The sequence below is a fragment of the Lagenorhynchus albirostris genome, chromosome 1, assembly GCF_949774975.1.
Source record: "Lagenorhynchus albirostris chromosome 1, mLagAlb1.1, whole genome shotgun sequence".
Taxonomy (NCBI): domain Eukaryota; kingdom Metazoa; phylum Chordata; class Mammalia; order Artiodactyla; family Delphinidae; genus Lagenorhynchus; species Lagenorhynchus albirostris.
This window is the reverse complement of record NC_083095.1, coordinates 37,987,620-38,006,976: the sequence shown is the minus strand read 5'-3', so window position 1 is coordinate 38,006,976 and position 19,357 is coordinate 37,987,620. Positions and strand designations below refer to the sequence as shown.

The 19,357-nt window shown below is 39.3% G+C and overlaps 1 protein-coding gene across 4 annotated transcripts in view; it reads right to left on the bottom strand.

Moving 5' to 3' along the window:
* PPP2R5E (protein phosphatase 2 regulatory subunit B'epsilon) overlaps positions 1-16,366 on the bottom strand; it is a 152,672-nt gene extending 136,306 nt beyond the window's left edge. For 3 of the 4 annotated variants that reach the window (XM_060141711.1, XM_060141728.1, XM_060141737.1), the window contains exons 1-2: positions 15,739-16,366; positions 13,156-13,319 (exon numbers count right to left, since the gene is read on the bottom strand). In XM_060141711.1, the coding sequence (XP_059997694.1) occupies positions 13,156-13,312 (157 nt within the window). In that variant the 5' untranslated portion in view covers positions 13,313-13,319; positions 15,739-16,366. The remainder of the gene's footprint in view (positions 1-13,155; positions 13,320-15,738) is intronic. The other variant, XM_060141718.1, reaches the window with a different exon arrangement.
* Between the last annotated feature and the right edge of the window lie 2,991 nt (positions 16,367-19,357).

Here is a 19,357-nt window from a genome sequence, read left to right as displayed (position 1 = left end):
GGCCCTGCTCTGAGCATTAGTTATATTAACGCATTCAATCCTCAAAACCACCCTGTGGAGAAGTTCTTGATCTCTCATCATTTCCAAATGAGTCAAGCAAAACATCACAACTTTCTCACCAAGAAAGAGGCAAATAACTACTTAATTATCCTTGCATTTATGGAGAAATGAGTATAAATCATTAACTATGATGTAAAATTATTCTCTTAAAAGACAGTACAAAATAAAAAAAGGATATCTTTCTAGCCAGGAAATGTATGTGGGTAAAGTGTCCTACCTACTTTAACACAGAAAATAAAACATTCCATTAAGTAAAACTGTAAAAAAATATAATTTTACCAAGAGTATATTAATATTAAATATAGATTTGCACTTAGAGGTGTGTACATTGATTCTAAAATCATTTTGAAATTCATTAACCACTAAGGTACAAGAGTGGTTCTTTAAGCCCTGACTGTCAAAAACTCCAGACTCTACAGTTCTTTTACTTATTTTGCTGGATTTCCCCACAAGTCACAGTCTGAGATAATCACAGATGATGCTTTTTCCTTATGTACACCATCACAAATTCAGTTCTGCTTCAAGCACTGGTACTGAAAAGCACTCACTCCGCTCAATTTTCACCACCTACAGAATGCAGCACAGATAACACTCAATAATTTAAATCATAATAGCTCAGGAAAATTTTAAATTAGCAAATGACAAGTAGGTGGATTCGATTTTTAACTTCATTCAATTTGTCAGATTTAAAATACTTTCAATTATTTATTTTTCTCAATCTTTGCAGTAACCATAACACTTACTAATGTTAATTGCTTTGCCTAACTGGTTTTACTGTTGCCTGCATTCTCATTTAATGACCTTTAAGTGGTGCTGACAATAATGCTAGCTCTGATCTTTCTAAACCTTTCTTCTGTTAATGAATTAAATCTAATCTATTATGTTCCCCACTATTCCAAGCAGCAGTTCATAAAACAGTGAATTAAAACACATGAAAACTTAAGATCATGCACTTTAATAACACAGTGCCATCTACAGAGTATGTAGCTGGACCTACAGATGGATTTTATTTAGTTTTTAAAGGACTTGATACCTTTTTTTTACAGTTTGTACATTTCATGTTTATAGTGCGAAAGTACATTGGTAATAATTTTCAAAAAGCAAGCAATGATTAAGCAATTTGTTTTCAAAGAAACCCCAGTATCATAAGATGACAACAAGAAAAAAGAACTTTTTAAAATTCCAACTCCAATAATAAGACTATCTCAAAGTAATTTAAATGGTATTAATCATTACACATAACAAAATTTTTTTAAAGCATAACACAAGAATATATAAACATGAGGGAAAAATACTCATGACTAGGTAGGAGGTTTGTGGGTGATTTATATACTCTGTCGTTGTATATTTACGGCTATGTACAAATGCCCTCAGAGTCAAGGACAAACTTTAACCCAGCCTGGATGATTTGGCCCAATGACCTAAATAGTTCCATCAGTCTCTGACCTCCAGCTACAATGGCCTTTTCAGAAGTACCTCATCAATCTTCTTGTTTTGCTCATCACTGTGTTCCCAGGACAGTGCCTAGTACATCACACCACACAGTAGAAATCTGATGAATGAACGAATGAACTGAATTACAGAGCCCACAGAAAAATTTCAAAAATGAGAATTTAAGGCCTTTGGATGTGACTGATTTAGCCAGGTCATATGCAGACTCCTTTCATAGCTATTTGCTTCATATATACTTTGAAAAATACTTGCACACCATTTATTTCATTCGAGTCTCACCATAATTCAAGAGTAGGAGTATAGGGTCTACCACTCCTAAGCCCAAGGGTATTTTAAAGTATATACCATTTCTAGAACATACCACTAAACCAGAAATGCCTAAACAAATTCCATTAGTTGAAATGCCTTTTACAATGTCAAAATGTAAATCTAAACACAATAAAGTATAGCTCTATCCAAAATCTTTAGGAAATAACTAACTCTAGATAGTAAAGCACAAGGTTTTCTCAGCAGCCAAAGGTTACATCAAGGTTCCTCATAGCTAAAAACTTATAAGCCTCCAAGAACCAGCCACATCCCAAGTTGAAGGAACTAAGTTTTAGAACTTCATCTTAACTGTTATTGATTAAAATATCTTTAAGCTTTCTTAAAGTGAAGTGAACTTTATTTATTTCTAAATGCTTAGGTATCGTTAAAAACACCAGTTAGTTATACCACTTGTAGATGTAGTTGAAGAGGCAAACACAGATGAATGCATGGAAGACAAGGCAGAACAGAGAGTACTGAAACATCCTTTTACTTTTTAGAAAGTCCCTTGTATCAAACTGCTTTCAAGTCATTTTGACTTTTGCTCACAAATTAGGGAAAAACACCAATTCTTCTGATTCATCACTATATCTTTCTGAAAAGTTAACTTGATGAGTCAAAGGTTGAAATAGCCTTCTGACCCGCAAAAGAAGCTTCATTTTTGCTACAAATGTCCTTGAATTCAAAATACTCATTCAAAAAGAAAAGTGGTACATGCCTATAAGGTGGAAGGTACAATGTAGCTGTGATTTCCAAACTGCTAATATAAGAATGTATGAGAGGTCCTCTGGAGCCTGAAACCGCTCTGAACTCTCACTGTATATCCTTATTAGGTATGGCAAAGGCGCAACCCCTCCATTCCCAGATATTGTCTTCTGGGCTTGCTTTGGTGAAAGGCTAATTCCAAAGCCTTCATCTTCCTTGTTAGAAGACAGTACTTTTCCTGAAATGGTGGCAAGTCCCAATTTTCTCCACGTTCTTTTTAATGTTTTAACGTTTGACTTTGAACAGTGTTCCAGGCACTAGCAACGGCAGGTTAATTACATAAAATGTAACCTCACCTTAAGATGAAAGTCCTTCATGGTGCCTACATAAATGGAGGAACTTTTGCCAGACCCCTTCCCTCACAACACTGTGTATTCTGAAACACGATGCAGGCCCACAGGAGTGACTCAAAGAAAGATCAATGGCAAACAGACAAACAAGGGAAGGAATATTTATTAGGCCACCGACCACACATTAGCAGTTTACCCACATTATCTCATTCCTCACAACCACCTTGGGATGTATGAGTCCCATTTTACAAAAGTGGAAACTGAAGCTCCAAAGAGGTTAAATACCTGATCTCAAATCACAGACGTGGAATTATCACCCAGGCTTGAACCCATATCCTTTCCTACAATATGCTAGTTCCCAAAGATGGGAAGATGATGGTAAAAAATACCACTGCCAGAATGCTACCTGTTTACCAAACTCTAACTCTCCCGCCTTTATGGTGACAGCATTTGTGTCCCACAGGGGTCCAGAGAGGCATCTCCCCCTCCCTGCCAACGTGAGGTGCTGGCTGTCCTTCCTGTCTGCCTCTTGGTGGCACTGCCTTGGCCTTTCCAAGGAGCTGAGTCTGTGAGGCCTGCTGCTCTTCCTCAACTCTTCCCTGTCACCATCCACCACCCACAGTGCCACTGCCAGCCTGGCTGCTCCCCCCGCTTCTATTCTCCACTTCTCTTTCTCGTCACCTCAGTCTCCTCACAATTTTCAGGGTTCTTACAAGAGGTAGTAAGATGATTCACGTAATAAATCATCCCAGCACAGCATGAACAAGCAGGCTGTTAGCTCCAGTGCTCACCTGTGTTCATCCACCACTAATGCACATAATGGAAAAGGCCCTGGCTTTGGAACCGGATGGAACTGGGGTCCCAACTCAGGCTCTCTCCACCCGCAGTCAACAGCAAACATCCCTTGTTCTTGGTGTTGTTGGGAAGCTTCAATGTGACACCATGTGGTACCTCACCTGGCACACAGCAGGACCAAGAGATACTGCTTCTCTTCTCCTTCACTGGTTACTAACTTATTTCTTCACCAGCAAAGAGAACCTGAGTTTCTCCTCCCGACTTCTTCCAGGTCCACAGCTGTTCCAGAGAAAACGCTATTTTACAGGCACTCTCAGTTTTACCAATGGTAGTTCTATTCAAGCAGCTTAATTTTTCAAATGACGCTGATCAAAAATTTCCAAACAACCACACTGGGGTCATGTAGTAACTTCTACCCTCAAATACCTTTTAAAGTTCTGTTTGGTATCAAAAAGAATTAAAAATCAAAAAAAAAAAGAATTAAAAATCAGAAAACACATGCAGGAGAAACCTCTTGACATGAGATCTCCCTTCTACAGAAAGGAATTATATGACAAATTCTCTCTCTCTGCTCTGAGTGAGGAAACTGACACCTACCACCCAAGGCAATGGTTGCTAGCCCTTAGGGAAACTCCTTTGAGAATCTGATGAAAGCTCTAAACCCTCTGCCCAAAAAAATGTCAATCTGCACAGAGACACAAAAACTGCCTGGAATTTCAAGAGGGTTAAGGACACTCTGAAACCCACCCATCAACAGCAAAATAAGAGCCCTCGACAAAGAACCTTCTATGATACTCCTTAAACTGGCAAAATCCTCCATTCAGATTTTGTTTCTTTAAGGTGCAATAAATTCAAAAGCCTAGACAAAAACCTCAATAAGATAAAGAAAGAAGTTTTCTCATTCACTCTCCACATCTGGCTCCAATGTCAACTCTTTCTGGCTCAAAACAAAATGCTACAAAATTAACGAGGCTCAAAACCTGAAGAGAAGGTTCTCTCTATGAAGCAAAATGTCAAAACAAAGATGTGTTAGGGTTAGTGAATGTGCTGGGAGGTGAGCAAGGGAAAAGGAGGTAAAAAAATTAAGTATTAAGAACATCTACACATTTTATTTTCCAGTATCATCCTTTTTAACTTTCTATGTCTGTGTATATTCTTAACATGCATTATATATTCGTATAATAGCACATGTGTGCAACATATAAACAGAAATATACATTATTTTTTACTGATAGGAGTAAGCAATCACAACAAGTTTGCAGATCCTGTCCTACTAGACAACTTCCAAAATGAGTTTACCTAACAATAATTTCTCCTGGTTAACTCTCCACAAATGGAATTTCCCTTGAAAATAATCACATTAGCCACCTTAAGTTCTTATTCCTGAAATGAGAAGTCAGTTTCAAACTAATGTTGACTAAACAGTAATGCTGAGATTGTTCCACAAGAAGCAGTTCTCCTTTTTGCTTTAAAAGTCTAACTCTCACAGCTCCACATACTCCATATTTTTCTTCCTTAAGTGTAAATAATTCATGTAATGTATTAAAGAAATAATCAACTGAAACACTGGCATACATTTTACACTACACAGTTCTTCCTATAATTATAATAGTTAATATTCTTCAACTCCTACAACATCGTCAGCACTGAGCTAAATGTTACCTGCTTGATGGCACTTAATCTGACCTTACGAAGTGGGTTCCTCTCCCAGTTTTGGAGATAAAAAAACCAGTGCTTGGAAGTCACATGTCTGTGAGTGGACCTAGAATTCGAACCTACGTGTGTGTTACCCCAGAGCCTCCATTCTTACCTCAGAGAGGCCACCTGCCTCCCTCAGGTAATATGTTACATATATTAGGTATATACTGTTATTAGGTAATAATATAATAATATTATACTGTTTAATAAGTTCCTTTATGCATAATTCTACTATAATATAAAAATAAGATCCCTGTTTTGTTTTTATGAAATCTTACAATACAAAAGGTAGAAAAATATTTTTAAGTGGTAAAAGAGAATGTCATTACTGACAAACAAACCGAAGAACTACTTTAGTTAGCCGTTTTGTAATATCTAGAAACTTTACTGTTTTTTTTCAAGCACTACAAAATCTAGTTAATATTAAGAGCTTACATTATTATAAAAGTTTTAAAGACAAGAGAAAATTTGACCATAAAACACTGCTCTGAAAGTCCATTATAATATCAGATATGCTATTCTCTCTTAAACTATATAAAGAAAGAAAGCCTGGTGATCTGATCAGCCTGTAATTCAGTCCCCAAACACCAGCAGAAAAAAGAAATTTCACTATACTTAATATCTTAACTTCTACAAAATGAAAGTGATGAATCTCCTAAGTAAAAGGAATGTCTGTCATACATAAAATCCACTCCATCCTCTCTCCACAAGATGTCACTTCTGTTTTTAACCTGAAACATGCAGAATTACCAAAGAAGAAAACCACTCTCAGCTTTTTAAGTGAACACTCAGCAATTTGATCCTTTAAAAATAAAAAGTCTTCATTAAACAAGTTTATAATTTTGTGTAGGGCTTCCCTGGTGGCGCAGTGGTTGAGAGTCCACCTGCCGATGCAGGGGACACGGGTTCGTGCCCCGGTCCAGGAAGATCCCACATGCCACAGAGTGGCTAGGCCCGTGAGCCATGGCTGCTGAGCCTGCGCGTCTGGAGCCTGTGCTCTGCAACAGGAGAGGCCACAACAGTGAGAGGCCCGCGTACCGCAAAAAAAAAAAAAAAAAAAAAAAAATTTGTGTAAATTACTAGTTAAAATAAAATCTGCATGGCCTGGGTTTGGGGGGCAAAATTTAATATTTAGAAAGGAAAAATAAATGTCTATAGTGCTATTACTAATAACCTCGATGTTTTCAACTAACAACATTCATTCATTTACTAACAAATACTTATTGAATACCAACTATGTATGAGGCACTGATCTAGCCCCTAGAGATAAGAGAAACAAGGTTTCTACACCAAAGATTATATTCTCATGGGGGAGGAAAAACAGATAACATACAAGTGAACAAAGATAAAATAATTTCAGATTATAAATATGATGCAAAAAACAACAGAGTGATAGAAACGTCAAAGGAGACTATTTTTAAAAGTGATGAAGGATGGTCCCTAAGAAGGTCCCATTTGTGCTGAAACTTGAAGAATGATACAAAGTCAAGAGAAGAAAGTTCTAAGTAGACAAGGACCACCTCACCTTAGGAGAGGTTTCATTTGGCACCTTAACATTTTTATGCCCTGGATGGGTTATATCCTGGAGAGACCCATTTTATGATGAATTCTGTTTAAAGCTTACAATATTTATTGGTAAGTATCCAATGCATCTGCACACACATAAAGCTAACATGATACTCAGGAAAAACAATAATAATAATAATTCCCAATCTTTTGGTCTAAGCCAAAAGCTCTTAACTCTGGGGAAAGAGCAGGAATGGTAGAGCTAAATCTTTGAGAAGTTGATGAAAGCAATGAACTCTATCCTCCAAAAAAAAAAACCAAATGCACCTACACAGAAACTTTACATATAATTTTTGGAGGTTCTTAGAAACTTGAAGCCCATCCACGATGCACACACCCTATCCCCAACGAGAAATCCATGAACCCTAAGTTAAGAACTAAGCAGTAATTATCACACTCAGATGGGACGGATATGAATGCAAGCTGCTTACCCTACTTTTAAATGATTCACGAATCAGGAACGCTTACTCTCAGTTTATTTTGGCCCACATGAGACTTCGTATGGGAATTTTCTCTATGCTACAGAAACAAACTATTAGGAGATATAGATATAGATATATAAAATTCTCACCTAAAAGTGAATGAAATGCCTCTTCACTACAACTAGTATAATCTTTCACACATGATAACAGTGTCATTTGATACTGGTTTTGCGCAAGATCTTATAATTTCTTCCCCCAAAGAAATATATTACCACATTGCTTCAAAGGCTGCAAAGCTGTATGTTAACACCTATTAACTTACAGATGTTCTTCTGGTTCAAAAGCAAAGCTTACGATTATTTTTTTAAAACCATTCACACATACGCACACACTCACACTACAATTTAGTTGCCTAAGGAATATACATCAATTACAAATGAACTTATTTACAGAACAGAGACAGACTCACGGACATAAAAGGCAAACTTACGGTTACCAAAGAGGAAGACGGGTGGGGGGAGAGGGGATAAAGCAGGAGTTGGGGATTAGCAGACGCAAACTACTATATATAAAATAGATAAATGACAACAAGGTCCTACAAAGAATTATATTCAGTATCTTGTATATATAACTATAATGGGAAAGAAAAAAAAGAACATACATCGTTAATCTAAGGTACAAACTAGATCAATGGTTCTTAACTTTTTTGATTCAGACACCCCTTTGAGAATTTGAAAAATGCTATGGAATTATCCCACTTAAAAAATGGACAAATTCATACAAAATGTGCATATAATTTCAGCCTGCTCAATGCATTTCAAATTCATTCAAGGGTTTAAGAATGCCTATACCTACAATACAAGTATATTATGACTGGCTGTTTCTGGGAAGGGGAGCTAATTAGGAAAACCGACTTGGGAGGAAGATTTTTCATTATACATCCTTTTGTATCTTTTGGAATTTGAACTATATAACTGTATTATCTATTCAAAAAACGAATAAGTCAAAAAGCACTACACTAAAAAATGTGGCAGGATACCAATGCAGAAGGTGAAAAACCACCACGTAAAGATGCTTAAAATAACTAGTCTACTAAATTCAACACATTTGCACACTGTTTCTTTGTATTTGGGGGGTTGAAAAAGGTTCATGACCTCAAAACTATGCTCTTGTTTCATAATTTTCAGAGAAATCTCCAGTTTCAACTTTTTTGCAAGGAAAATACAAAAACTCAAATAATAATTTCACATTATTCATATTGTAACTTCTGAAATCCCAGTTAAATGACAACAGTTAGTAATATATTGAATGTGGTACTGCCGCGTCTCTTGATTTTTATTATCATCCCCATTTGACAGACAAGAAAACCAAGCTTTCCAAAGCTAACTCGCTTGCCCCAGGCAACACAGCTAGTAAGCTAGCCAGGACTCTTGCAGGCAACAAAGCCCGTGTACTTCCTCCCATGCGACACCACGGCATAACCTATAAGGAAGACAGTGAACACCAAAATCGAGGACATTATTTCTTAGGAGATCATTCGCATTATAAATACAGTTTAGAGCACTAGTCCATTATAAAACTGGGAATTCAATCTGTATGCTCCTTTACACTATACAAAGCAGATAAAGATGAAAGAGACGAATTATCCCATCCAATAATTTTAAAAGCACACAAACTAGTTTTAACTTGGAATTTTTCAAGTCCTTACAAACTGTCACCCTATAAAATAAAAATGTAAGCTGAATCGTAAGCGTAGAGTTAAAAAAACATCAGAGAATTAGTGTTACAGAAATACGTTACCAATCTAAAGGTTTCAACACCAAGGGGCAAAGAGTTTCTGCTGAACAGCACCTCCAGCCATCAAAGTTTTTGGAATGTTTGATACTGACTGTCCAAACTATGAGCAAAATGCTTTAGAAATTTATGATGAATTGTGAGGCTAGCAACAATGATGCCACTTTCATTATAATCCCATTTTCAAAGAGGTGGTAGCTTTCAAAAACATCTCACTCAAATCTAAACTTACATAATCGTTTAAAGTTAAAACGAGAAGGAAATACGGCGTGGGTAGAAAACATAAACCACCTAACCAGATACGACTACCCCTAGTAGTTATTATTATTATTGCTATTGTTACTAATGTGTGTGTGTCTATTTGCCTAAGTGTTTATTTTGTCCTTATTCAGCGACTTACCTAGGTAACTGTCCAAGCTTGCTTTATGTCCTGCTGTGCAGGCACCCAGAAAGCATCCAAGTCTTTACTTTCTTATCAAGCACATAAGGCACTCAACCTCTACTGAATTCCCCTTATCAGGAAAATGAGTGAAAGTCCTTCAAGCTCAAAAACTTTAGGACCTTCTGAAAATATTTTCAGAAGTACTCTATGGAGAAAACTCAAATGTCTACATGTCAAGGTCTATCCTGCAATTTCACAATTGCAGGAAAAGCCAGGTCACTCTGATATATTTACACAAAACTACATGCTGGTGTTGCTGTCTACAGAAAAATAACATCATTGATACAAATTTCAAAAACCCACCTATTAGGAAAAGAGCAAAGGAGATGAAACTTTCCTTTCAGTTTGTTACAGTGCTGCAAGTGAAGAGACTTTTAAAATGCTAAGAAATAATGGCAGTGTTACTTATAAGTCAGTCAAATATTACCATGCATATAATAAGCATTCTTATAAGGCAAACACACAAAACAAGTGATTAATGAATACCTAATTTTTGAGCTTTCAAAAATTACATATTAAAAAGATGAGCTACATAATTACTATGTTTACACAATTTCTGTTTTCAAACTCACCTAAAATTAAAGACCTTAAGGACATGTTTTTTCTTTACTCTTTAAAGCAACCCCCAAAATTCAACTACAGTTTATACTGCACCCCCAAATAAAATTATCTTAAACCTTCCAATTCAGTCCAAACAATTCTATAGAAAATTAAATCAATAACTACCCTTTGGCATGCATATATAATTTACTCTGGTTTTTCCTAAGGAAATGGTAAAAAAAAAAATTCCTTTTATGTTTTCCTTATATTTCATAAACCACCTCCTAAAGTTGTGAGAAGGCACACAAATAAAAGTCAATCCATTGTAAGGAAAACAAATGTTATTCAACAAACTCTTTACATTCACTATAATAATCAAGAACAAATACACATTTCTAAAGTCTATACATGATTGTACTTCTTTGTTATTCTACAGATATGGAAATCTAATTTATGGAATGCTTCCCGGAATATTTTCCCAGAACGTGCTTATTACACAAGAATCACTTTTAGTCTGTCTGGAATTTAAGCTTGTGGATGTATCTAGTATTATATGATCTTGTTGCTCTCCAATGCTCCTATGCTGGCAAAACGTAACAAGTTCACAAAAATCATATTCTTGGAGAGCAGAATTCTTGGAAATTTTACAATACTATCAGACTCCACTTAAAATATGAGAAAAGGATATACAAATGGCCAAAAAGCACATGAAAAGATACTCAATGTCACTAATCACTAGGGAAATGCAAATAAAAATCACAATGAAATACTACTTCATACACATTATGATGGCTATTATCGAAAAGAAAAAAAAGGAAAAGAAAATAACAAGTGTCTGTGAGAATGTGGAGAAATTGGAAGAAGCCTTGGGCTCTGCTGGTAGGGATGTAAAATGGTACAGCTGCTGTGGAAAACAGTATGGCAGGTCCTCAAAAAATTAAACATATGCTCCAGCAATTCTTCTGGGTATATACCCAAGTGAAAGCAGGGACTCAAAACGATATTTGTACACCCATGTTCTCATAGCAGCGTTATTCACAATCACTGAAAGGTGGAAGGAACTCATGTATCCATTGACAGATGGATAAACAATACATGGCATATATATACATACACACACACACACGCACACACGATGGAATATTATTCAGCCTTAAAAAGGAAAGAAATTCTGACACATGCTACAACATGGATGAATCTTGAGGACATTATGCTAAGTGAAATAAGCCAACCACAAAAGAGACAAACATTGTAGGATTCCCCCTATAGGAGATACCTAGAGTAGTCAAATTCAGAGACAGTAGTGGTTGCAAAGAGGTTAGGGGGAGGGGTAATGGGGAGTTAGTGTTTAATGGATACAGAGTTTCAGCTGGGAAAGATGAAAAGTCTTAGAGATGAGTGGTGGTGATGGACATACAACAATGTGAATGTACCTAATGCCATGCTTAATGCACACTTAAAAATAGGTAAAATGGTCAATTTTATGTTATATATATATTACAATTTTTTTAAAATGAGATAAGAAACAACAAAATATTAAAACATGTGCCAAATTCTTCTCACGCATGCTTCTTTCACTACCCACAAAACCAACATCATGGCTCTGAGTGGTCAGTTAAGTTCTAATTTAAATGTTTACCATGGGCCCCAAGAAATTAATATAACAAAGTTTAAATTTGTTCTAACCCTAAGAAAGTTTAAACTGCTTCCTCAGAATAAAATCCGTTGCCAGATATAGATGCTAATAGCTATTACATGTCTATTTCAGATTAAATAAACTACTAAAGAATCCAATATACCTCCCAACTTTGTATTTCAAGTACAGTTACTTTTATCCCTAGCGAGTTTTTCCTTCATTTTTCTTCCAAAGCCTCATAAAGACTATTTTCATTTTTACCAGCAAAAACTTTAGTCAAAATTTTCTCCCCCCAAACTCATACGAGCTCATCTTCATTAACTGTAGATATATCATCTTTACAGTAATAGTATTCATTTCATGTTTACCAATTTCAAGTATAAACATAGAAATCTCATTTATGAATCTTCCTCCCTTAAAAAAAATGTTCATACGGGAAAAACAGAAGTTTGAAACATCCTAGGCTACATTTTGAGGATCTTTTCTAGTCACACTCCAGTTTTTCTTTTAATACCTTCCGATTTCACAAATTGTTACAGACATAAATGTTCACTAACTAACTAGCAACCAAGTTTTTTGATTTCCTCTGAGCCAGTAAAGTGTATTGTATTGTTCACGTCCCCTTTCTCCTCACTCTTAAGTGTTCAGCAGACAAAATTCTACCTTCAACGGTAGATTCTAATAGCTCCATGCTATAAATGCTATGTTCGGATACATTTCAAACAATGCTTGTTCATAAACATAAAGCAAATAGATAAAAATTAAAAGGAACAAAAAGTACCCACATACTCAAACAAAAGGTAAAAGGTTTAATTTAGAAAAAAAAGTTCTCACATTAATTCCATAAACAATATGATCATTAAATACTTTTTCTATTTGTACTATCTGAAAACAAAAATGCATGTAATCAATTACTGACCATTTTTTCTCAATTTTAAAAAATGAATTATTTCAAACATCATTTTCTATATGTAAGTTAATGGCACCATCTCCTCTACTAGGTCTACCTCCTGTGATTAAATCTGTACAATTTGTAGTTGTCACTGCATACGATGTATACATCTAAATGTCAACAGAAGACAATAAGAAAAACACAGACCCAGACCTCATTAGTTTCTGTGGCATTCAGTTTTTCTACTTATCAATGTGAGAGATTCTCTGATAATAAGTTATTTTCATTTGTCCATGGCTATTTATATTAAATTGAACCCTTTAAAAGGGGGAGTGGGTGTATCACACACCAATAACTTCAACATGTCAGAAACCTCCCATCTCTTCAATTTGCAACACGGAATTTTAACAAATATGGAACTCTACAAAAACGAAAATTATATACAGATACAAAAAGATCAATTGAAAAGGAATCCATCACCTGGTCATGAGCCTTACCTTTTAGCAGCGGCAGAGGTGTTAACTCAATAGGCTTGCCTTGAGACCTAAACTGTGAGGAACTTTGCGACCTCTTCTGTCTGGCTTTTCTGACGGACTTCCGAGAAAATCCGTCTACTTTATCCACTGATGGAGGAGTAGTTGGTGCTGAGGACATATCCCTACTGAAAAGAAAGAAGTATCATCAACACATTCCCGAGGTAGAAGCATACAAGTGAGTTACTCAAATTCTAAAATTCCCATACACTGTTTTTGAAAATGGGAGTATGTTTAAAAGAAAGCAAATAAAATCAATTAAGAGCAGTCACATGTTCAATGGGAAAACAGAAAAACTTGGTGGAAAACAGAATATAAGTACTATATAAGCAATACTGTAATGCTAATGCATTGTGCTACTCCCACTACGATATGCATTAAAGATGTTCATTTAGGGCTTCCCTGGTGGCGCAGTGGTTGAGAGTCCACTTGCCGATGCAGGGGAGACGGGTTCGTGCCCCGGTCTGGGAAGATCCCACATGCCATGGAGCAGCTAGGCCTGTGAGCCATGGCTGCTGAGCCTGCGCGTCCGGAGCCTGTGCTCCGCAACGGGAGAGGCCACAACAGTGAGAGGCCCGCGTACCGCAAAACAAACAAACAAACAAACAAACAAAAAGATGTTCATTTATACTTGAACATGTACTCATTTTATAACTGCACAGCTCTTCTCATCTTGAGATCCAGAAGTAACTGAGGAACTATTCTACAGCTACAAAATTTCCATCCAAACATTTTCCCAAGATAGTTAATATTATGAATGGGCTCTAGAGTTGAAACTCTTATGGTACTTCAAGAATCTACACCACTGTATCACAGCCAGGTGAAATTTACAATTTCTCAACTACCAAGACATGACTTTTAATGCAATGTGCTGTGTTAGCTATGATAAACTACACCACACCACAAAGGAGGACAAGCTAGGTTACTTTAAACAGAACACATAAAAGGCATAATTAAAATCATTTCAAAGAAGTCTTCTTTTTGAATGAAGCCATCTGAAGTTACTAAAGCTTAATAAACAAAACTATGATGAAATGGTACACCAAAGTTGAAATAAAAACAAATTCACAGCCTACTTAGACAACCAAGTTGAGTTCCCTTGAAGTTCATCATCAAATATTAATTTTCATTCTATCAAACTAATGGAACTGAACAGTTATTTGGGATTTTTTTTAACATTCTCAAATCATTAAAATGAAGGCTATTTCCTAAAAGTAACAAGGATTAAGCTCAGTTTCATTCACCAATTTAAACAGATGCCATCATTTCTATGGCACTGAGGCTCCATGCTCCATGGAAGATTAATGGCAGACTTGAATAGAAATAACGCACATGGGGGAAATGCTGAAATGCAATTACTCACCTGTCATTCCAATACATAACATAAGTGTTTTTTAACCTCTAAAAGAGTTAAGGAGTTTTTTCCTGAACGTGTGAGAATAAAAAGTTACCTGGATTAGCTGGATTCTGACAAAGTAAAAATAATAAAAACATAAACAAAAAACAAACAAAACCATATGATGTTGAGGTTTGGAATTTTGAAGTCCTGTTTGGTACTCTTTTTTAAAAAAGTTTTTAACAATCTAATTTAGCCTTAAATAAAAGGTGACAGATAAAAAGGAATTGCAAACCATGAATGATTATAGAAGAAGTAAGATGACTTAAAAATTTATAATAACTGCATCTGCAAGAAGCTCCACATCACATTTGTATGTTGTAAATTTAGGGGCTGCTTTTCCAATCTGGTATGTGAATTATTTAGACTACATTTAACCCTCACAACACAAGATTTCCATAAATCCTGTTCCTCCTCCACTCTTTTTGTCTCTCCTTTATTCTTTATCTCCCACCTCTAAAGATGATTTACTGGTAGCAAAAACAAATTCTGTTTTAATCATTTGCCCGCGGTCCAGGATAAACGTCAAGGATCTCAACCCTAAAGCGCTGCAGAATTGAACGTGCAGTAGCAGCGGGTCCGTACAAAGCCCGGGGAAACAGGTTTCGCCGTGGGCTAGGACGCCCGAAGCTTTATCATCCTCTAAGCATTGGGCACGGGGCATTTCCAAGGCACAGGATAACCCAAAGCGGGTACTGGGGTGGAGGAGAAAGACAGAGAAAAGGTTGGTCTGTAGGGATGCTCACATACTCCGTTTGCTCCCACCCACCCCACCCCACCCCGTGCCACCCCAAGCCCTGGAGAAGATAAGCTGCTACAGAATCCTTCTCACTACACCAATCCCCCTTTCCTCCCCCCCGCCCCCGTCAGTGGATAAAGGGGGACAAGAATACGCCTCCAATGCCGGAAGGTGGAGAAAAAGGGGGGTGGAGGGCAGAGTGAATGAAAGGCATCATCAGAAGCATTTGCAGGTAAATCAGACAAGTGGGACCGGCGCTCCCTCTCCCGCACCTCACCCCATCGCACCCCTCGCCGGCCCAGGCCAGGCCTTCCCCAGGTCGGTGCCCCGCAGGTTCCCCAGGAGGTCGGGTAGAAGGCAGGAAAGGAGGAAAGGAAGCAGACGAGCCGCGGTGCTGGAGGGACGAAGTTACCTTGAAGCTTCTGGAGAAGAATCCGAAGATGATCTGTGGTTTCAGAGGGGCGGGAGACGGGAGAGAGGGCCGCAGCGGGGGCGGGTGGCGGGACCGGGGCGTGCGGGGGGAGGTCCGGACAGCGGCAGGGAGCCCGGGGCGACGGCTGTCCGGCGCGGCGTCCCTCCGGTTCCGCGGCAGCGGCGCCTCTAGGCCTCACGGCCGGACCTGAACCTCAGCGCTCCGGCGGCGGCGGCGGCGGCGGCCTCACGATCCTCCCCCGCGGGCCCGTCCCATCAAATCGGCACCGACCCCGCTGCGGCTCCGCCGGTGGCTCCTCGCTCACATTCCCGGCGGGCGGCGCCTCTGCTCGTTGCCCCGGACCCGGCGGCTGCAGCGACGACGAGGGGAGGGGGGAAGGGAGGGAGGAAGACTGGATCCGCAGAGGCAGCAGGAGGAGAAGGAAGGAGAAGAAGGAGCCGCTGGGGCTGGAGCCGCCGCTGCCAGAGCCGCCGTTCAGTGCCCGCGGTGAGTCCCCGTCAATGCCCCTTTCTCTCTCCTATTGTCAATATCACCGGGCAGCTGAGTCCATGGCACACTCGCAACCGAACCTTCTGGCCAGCAGCGCCCGCCTCCAGCGCCCACTCACTGGAGGCTTCAAACGGGAAGCGAGGCTTCATTGGCCGGCGTCCGCCTTCACTCCCTTGTCAGCATGTTGGGCTGAGACCCGATCGGGGATTGGCGGCGGGGGGGCGGAGAAACAGGAGGGTGGGAAGAGAGGAGGCCGAGGATTGGGCTGAGGCGAGAGGGACCCGGATGCAACCGCGATCTCCGGCCGCGCTGCCGCCGCTTCCGCCAGGCGGTGGGGTAGGCTGAAGCGGGGATACGCTGCCGCCGCCAGGCCTGAGCCGAGCTCCTTAAACCCGGAGGGGTGCGCGTGACATCAGTGCGATGGGTTTCCGCGCTGTGCGGATCCTCTGGGCGGCGGTCGTCTGCAACCTGAGGATTCCAAGGGCAAGAGTCGGCTAAGGGTGGGGGCGTCCCTGGGCCTTGATTCCGCCCCTTTCAGCGGCGAGGCTAGCCCTTCTGGACTCGAGGAATCCCATTCGGACGGGAACCAGCGCCGCATAGAAAGAAAGAAAGGCAGCCTGTGCGCCGCTGCCTTTGTAGATGGGCCCCTCGCAGCCCGGGGCTGTAAAGCCCCCAGCAGTCGCTCTCCGCTCCACCTTGTGGGAGGCCTGGCACGGAAATCTGAACCCCTGGGGCCCGGCCAAGGGTTGGGTATCGCTTCGAATTCTCTCTCGCCTAGTCTCCTTTTCCCTAAACCTCTGTTTTGAATATCAGCTCCCTGGAGCTCCTGCAAGCCTGGTTGGGGCCAGTTCAGTGTAACTTGTGCAGGTGGGAACGCGGTCTCCACGCTCTGTGATCATTTATTGAGATAATCTCTTGGGCCCACCCGCTGTACAGAGCGCAGGGAAACCCAGCTTCAAACTGCGGGAGCTTGGGAGCTCTTCACTGGCAAGTTGGATCCGAAACAGTTTATGGAGAAGGCTTCACTTAACTCTAGCTAGAACAAGTGATAAAATATTTAGAGATATGTTTGCATCCTTAGTGAGTCCTAGGCCAAGTGGTGCATTTCCAGAGAATATTCTTGGACTCTTGCTCTATTTGAGTGGATTCTACGTATGTCTTTTGAGAGGGTTTAAAAAAAAGAAAGGAAGGAAGAAAGAAATTCTTAATGCTTAGTACAAAAAGTAACGTTTATAATCCTTCAACCCAGAGATAACCACTGTTAGCATTTTGGTGTACTTCTGTCCAGTATTTTTTTTCTTTAAAATTGTGTATTCCGTTCTGTAGTTTTTCCCCTTCGCATTATATCATGTTTTCTATACAGTTAGGAAATAGAACTATATATAAATAAAACTGTAACATATATACAACTGACAATAACAAAAATATGCATTGTTATTTCTCTTGTTTGTGTTATTTAGCACTCAAGTGTTGCAAACTTCTATGCACATCCCCAGAAATGGGTCTTGAATGGGTCTTTTTTTGTGCCATTAAAATTTTTTTTAATTCCTGTTTTGAACTGAAATGGGAAACAGGAAAAGATGGTGCTCTTATATGGAAGCAGGCTTCCTCTACTGACTCCAGGTGATTGGTCACTGTATAGATAGTGTCTGTGTTTGCTCTGAAAAGTTCACCTCCCCTAGGCCTTACAAAACTGGCTAGAATACCAGTCTCCTTCCCACCTTCAAGAAACTTACATTTCCACATCTCAGTTTCCCATACCAGTCTTCGTGAAAAGTTCAGTGCCCCAGCCATGCAGAACTTGTTTGCTCAATTTCTGATTAAGGGTAAATGCAGAATTCAAACCAAGGAAGATTTTAAAGCCAACTCAATTTCCCTTGGCAACAATTGAATTGTCCAAGAGTAGTGCACGTTTGAAATGCTCACAGCTGTTGCTTAGAACATTTCACATTTTGTAGAGTGGGGATTTTGCTTGCAAATTATGAATCTGTAAAGATGATTCATTTCAAAACTCTTTCACTTTCTGTAAAATGGCTGAGTAACTGAAATGAGTAGGTCTTTTTAAATGGAAACATCCTTGCCTATGTGAGAGATTTTTCCTTGGACCAACAGTTTCTAAAGGAGGTCCATGCAATGCATCCCAGGGGTATGTATATTCCAGGAAGAATGCAAGTCAGTCCATTTGGGATGCAGGAGAAGAAAATATGAGGACATCTATTTATGCTTAGTTCTAATCGAAAAAGAAAAATATTTCATATAATATTTTATATACATAATGAGGGACCCAGCCCATGGAATGGTCTCTTGGCCCATAACATCGTAGGAGATGTCCTCAAGGAAAAGTGGGAGTTACCCATTTCCAGGGGTTGGCAGTGGTGGTCCCACCCAGTCAGTCCTTGTCAACATGTAATGACTTATTGTGGTTTGCTAGGTTAAAGAGGACTTACTGATTATCTAGGTTTAATTAAACTAACCCATAGAAAATGGGCAAGTTAGTTTACCAGAGTCCTTTGCAAAGAAACCACAGGAAAATAAGCAAATGGTGGAATTGACACTTCTCCCAGTATCAGGTTTTTTGACAGCACATTTCAAAATTAACGATCCAATAAATCCAATCAAATTTTGGCTTAAAAAATGTCAAATTCATCAAGATTATTTGAATGTGGATTTATATCCACTGTTATTAACAATGAACTTCAGGGCTTCCCTGGTGGCGCAGTGGTTGAGAGTCCGCCTGCCGATGCAGGGGACACGGGTTCGTGCCCCGGTCTGGGAAGATCCCACATGCCGCGGAGTGGCTAGGCCCGTGAGCCGTGGCCGCTGAGCCTGCGCGTCTGGAGCCTGTGCTCCGCAACGGGAGAGGCCACAACAGTGAGAGGCCCGCGTACCGCAAAACAAACAAACAAAAAAACAATGAACTTCATCCTGAGCATATATTATAATTGAGTTATAAGCTAATGATGATATATACTTTACAAATAAATATACATATGTTTGGTTAAGAATTGCTCCCCAAAAATACACTGATCGGAATGAATGATCAAAAAAGTTTGCAGACTGCTACTCCAGATAATACAAAAAGAAATACATTATAGCCATCTGGGAAGCC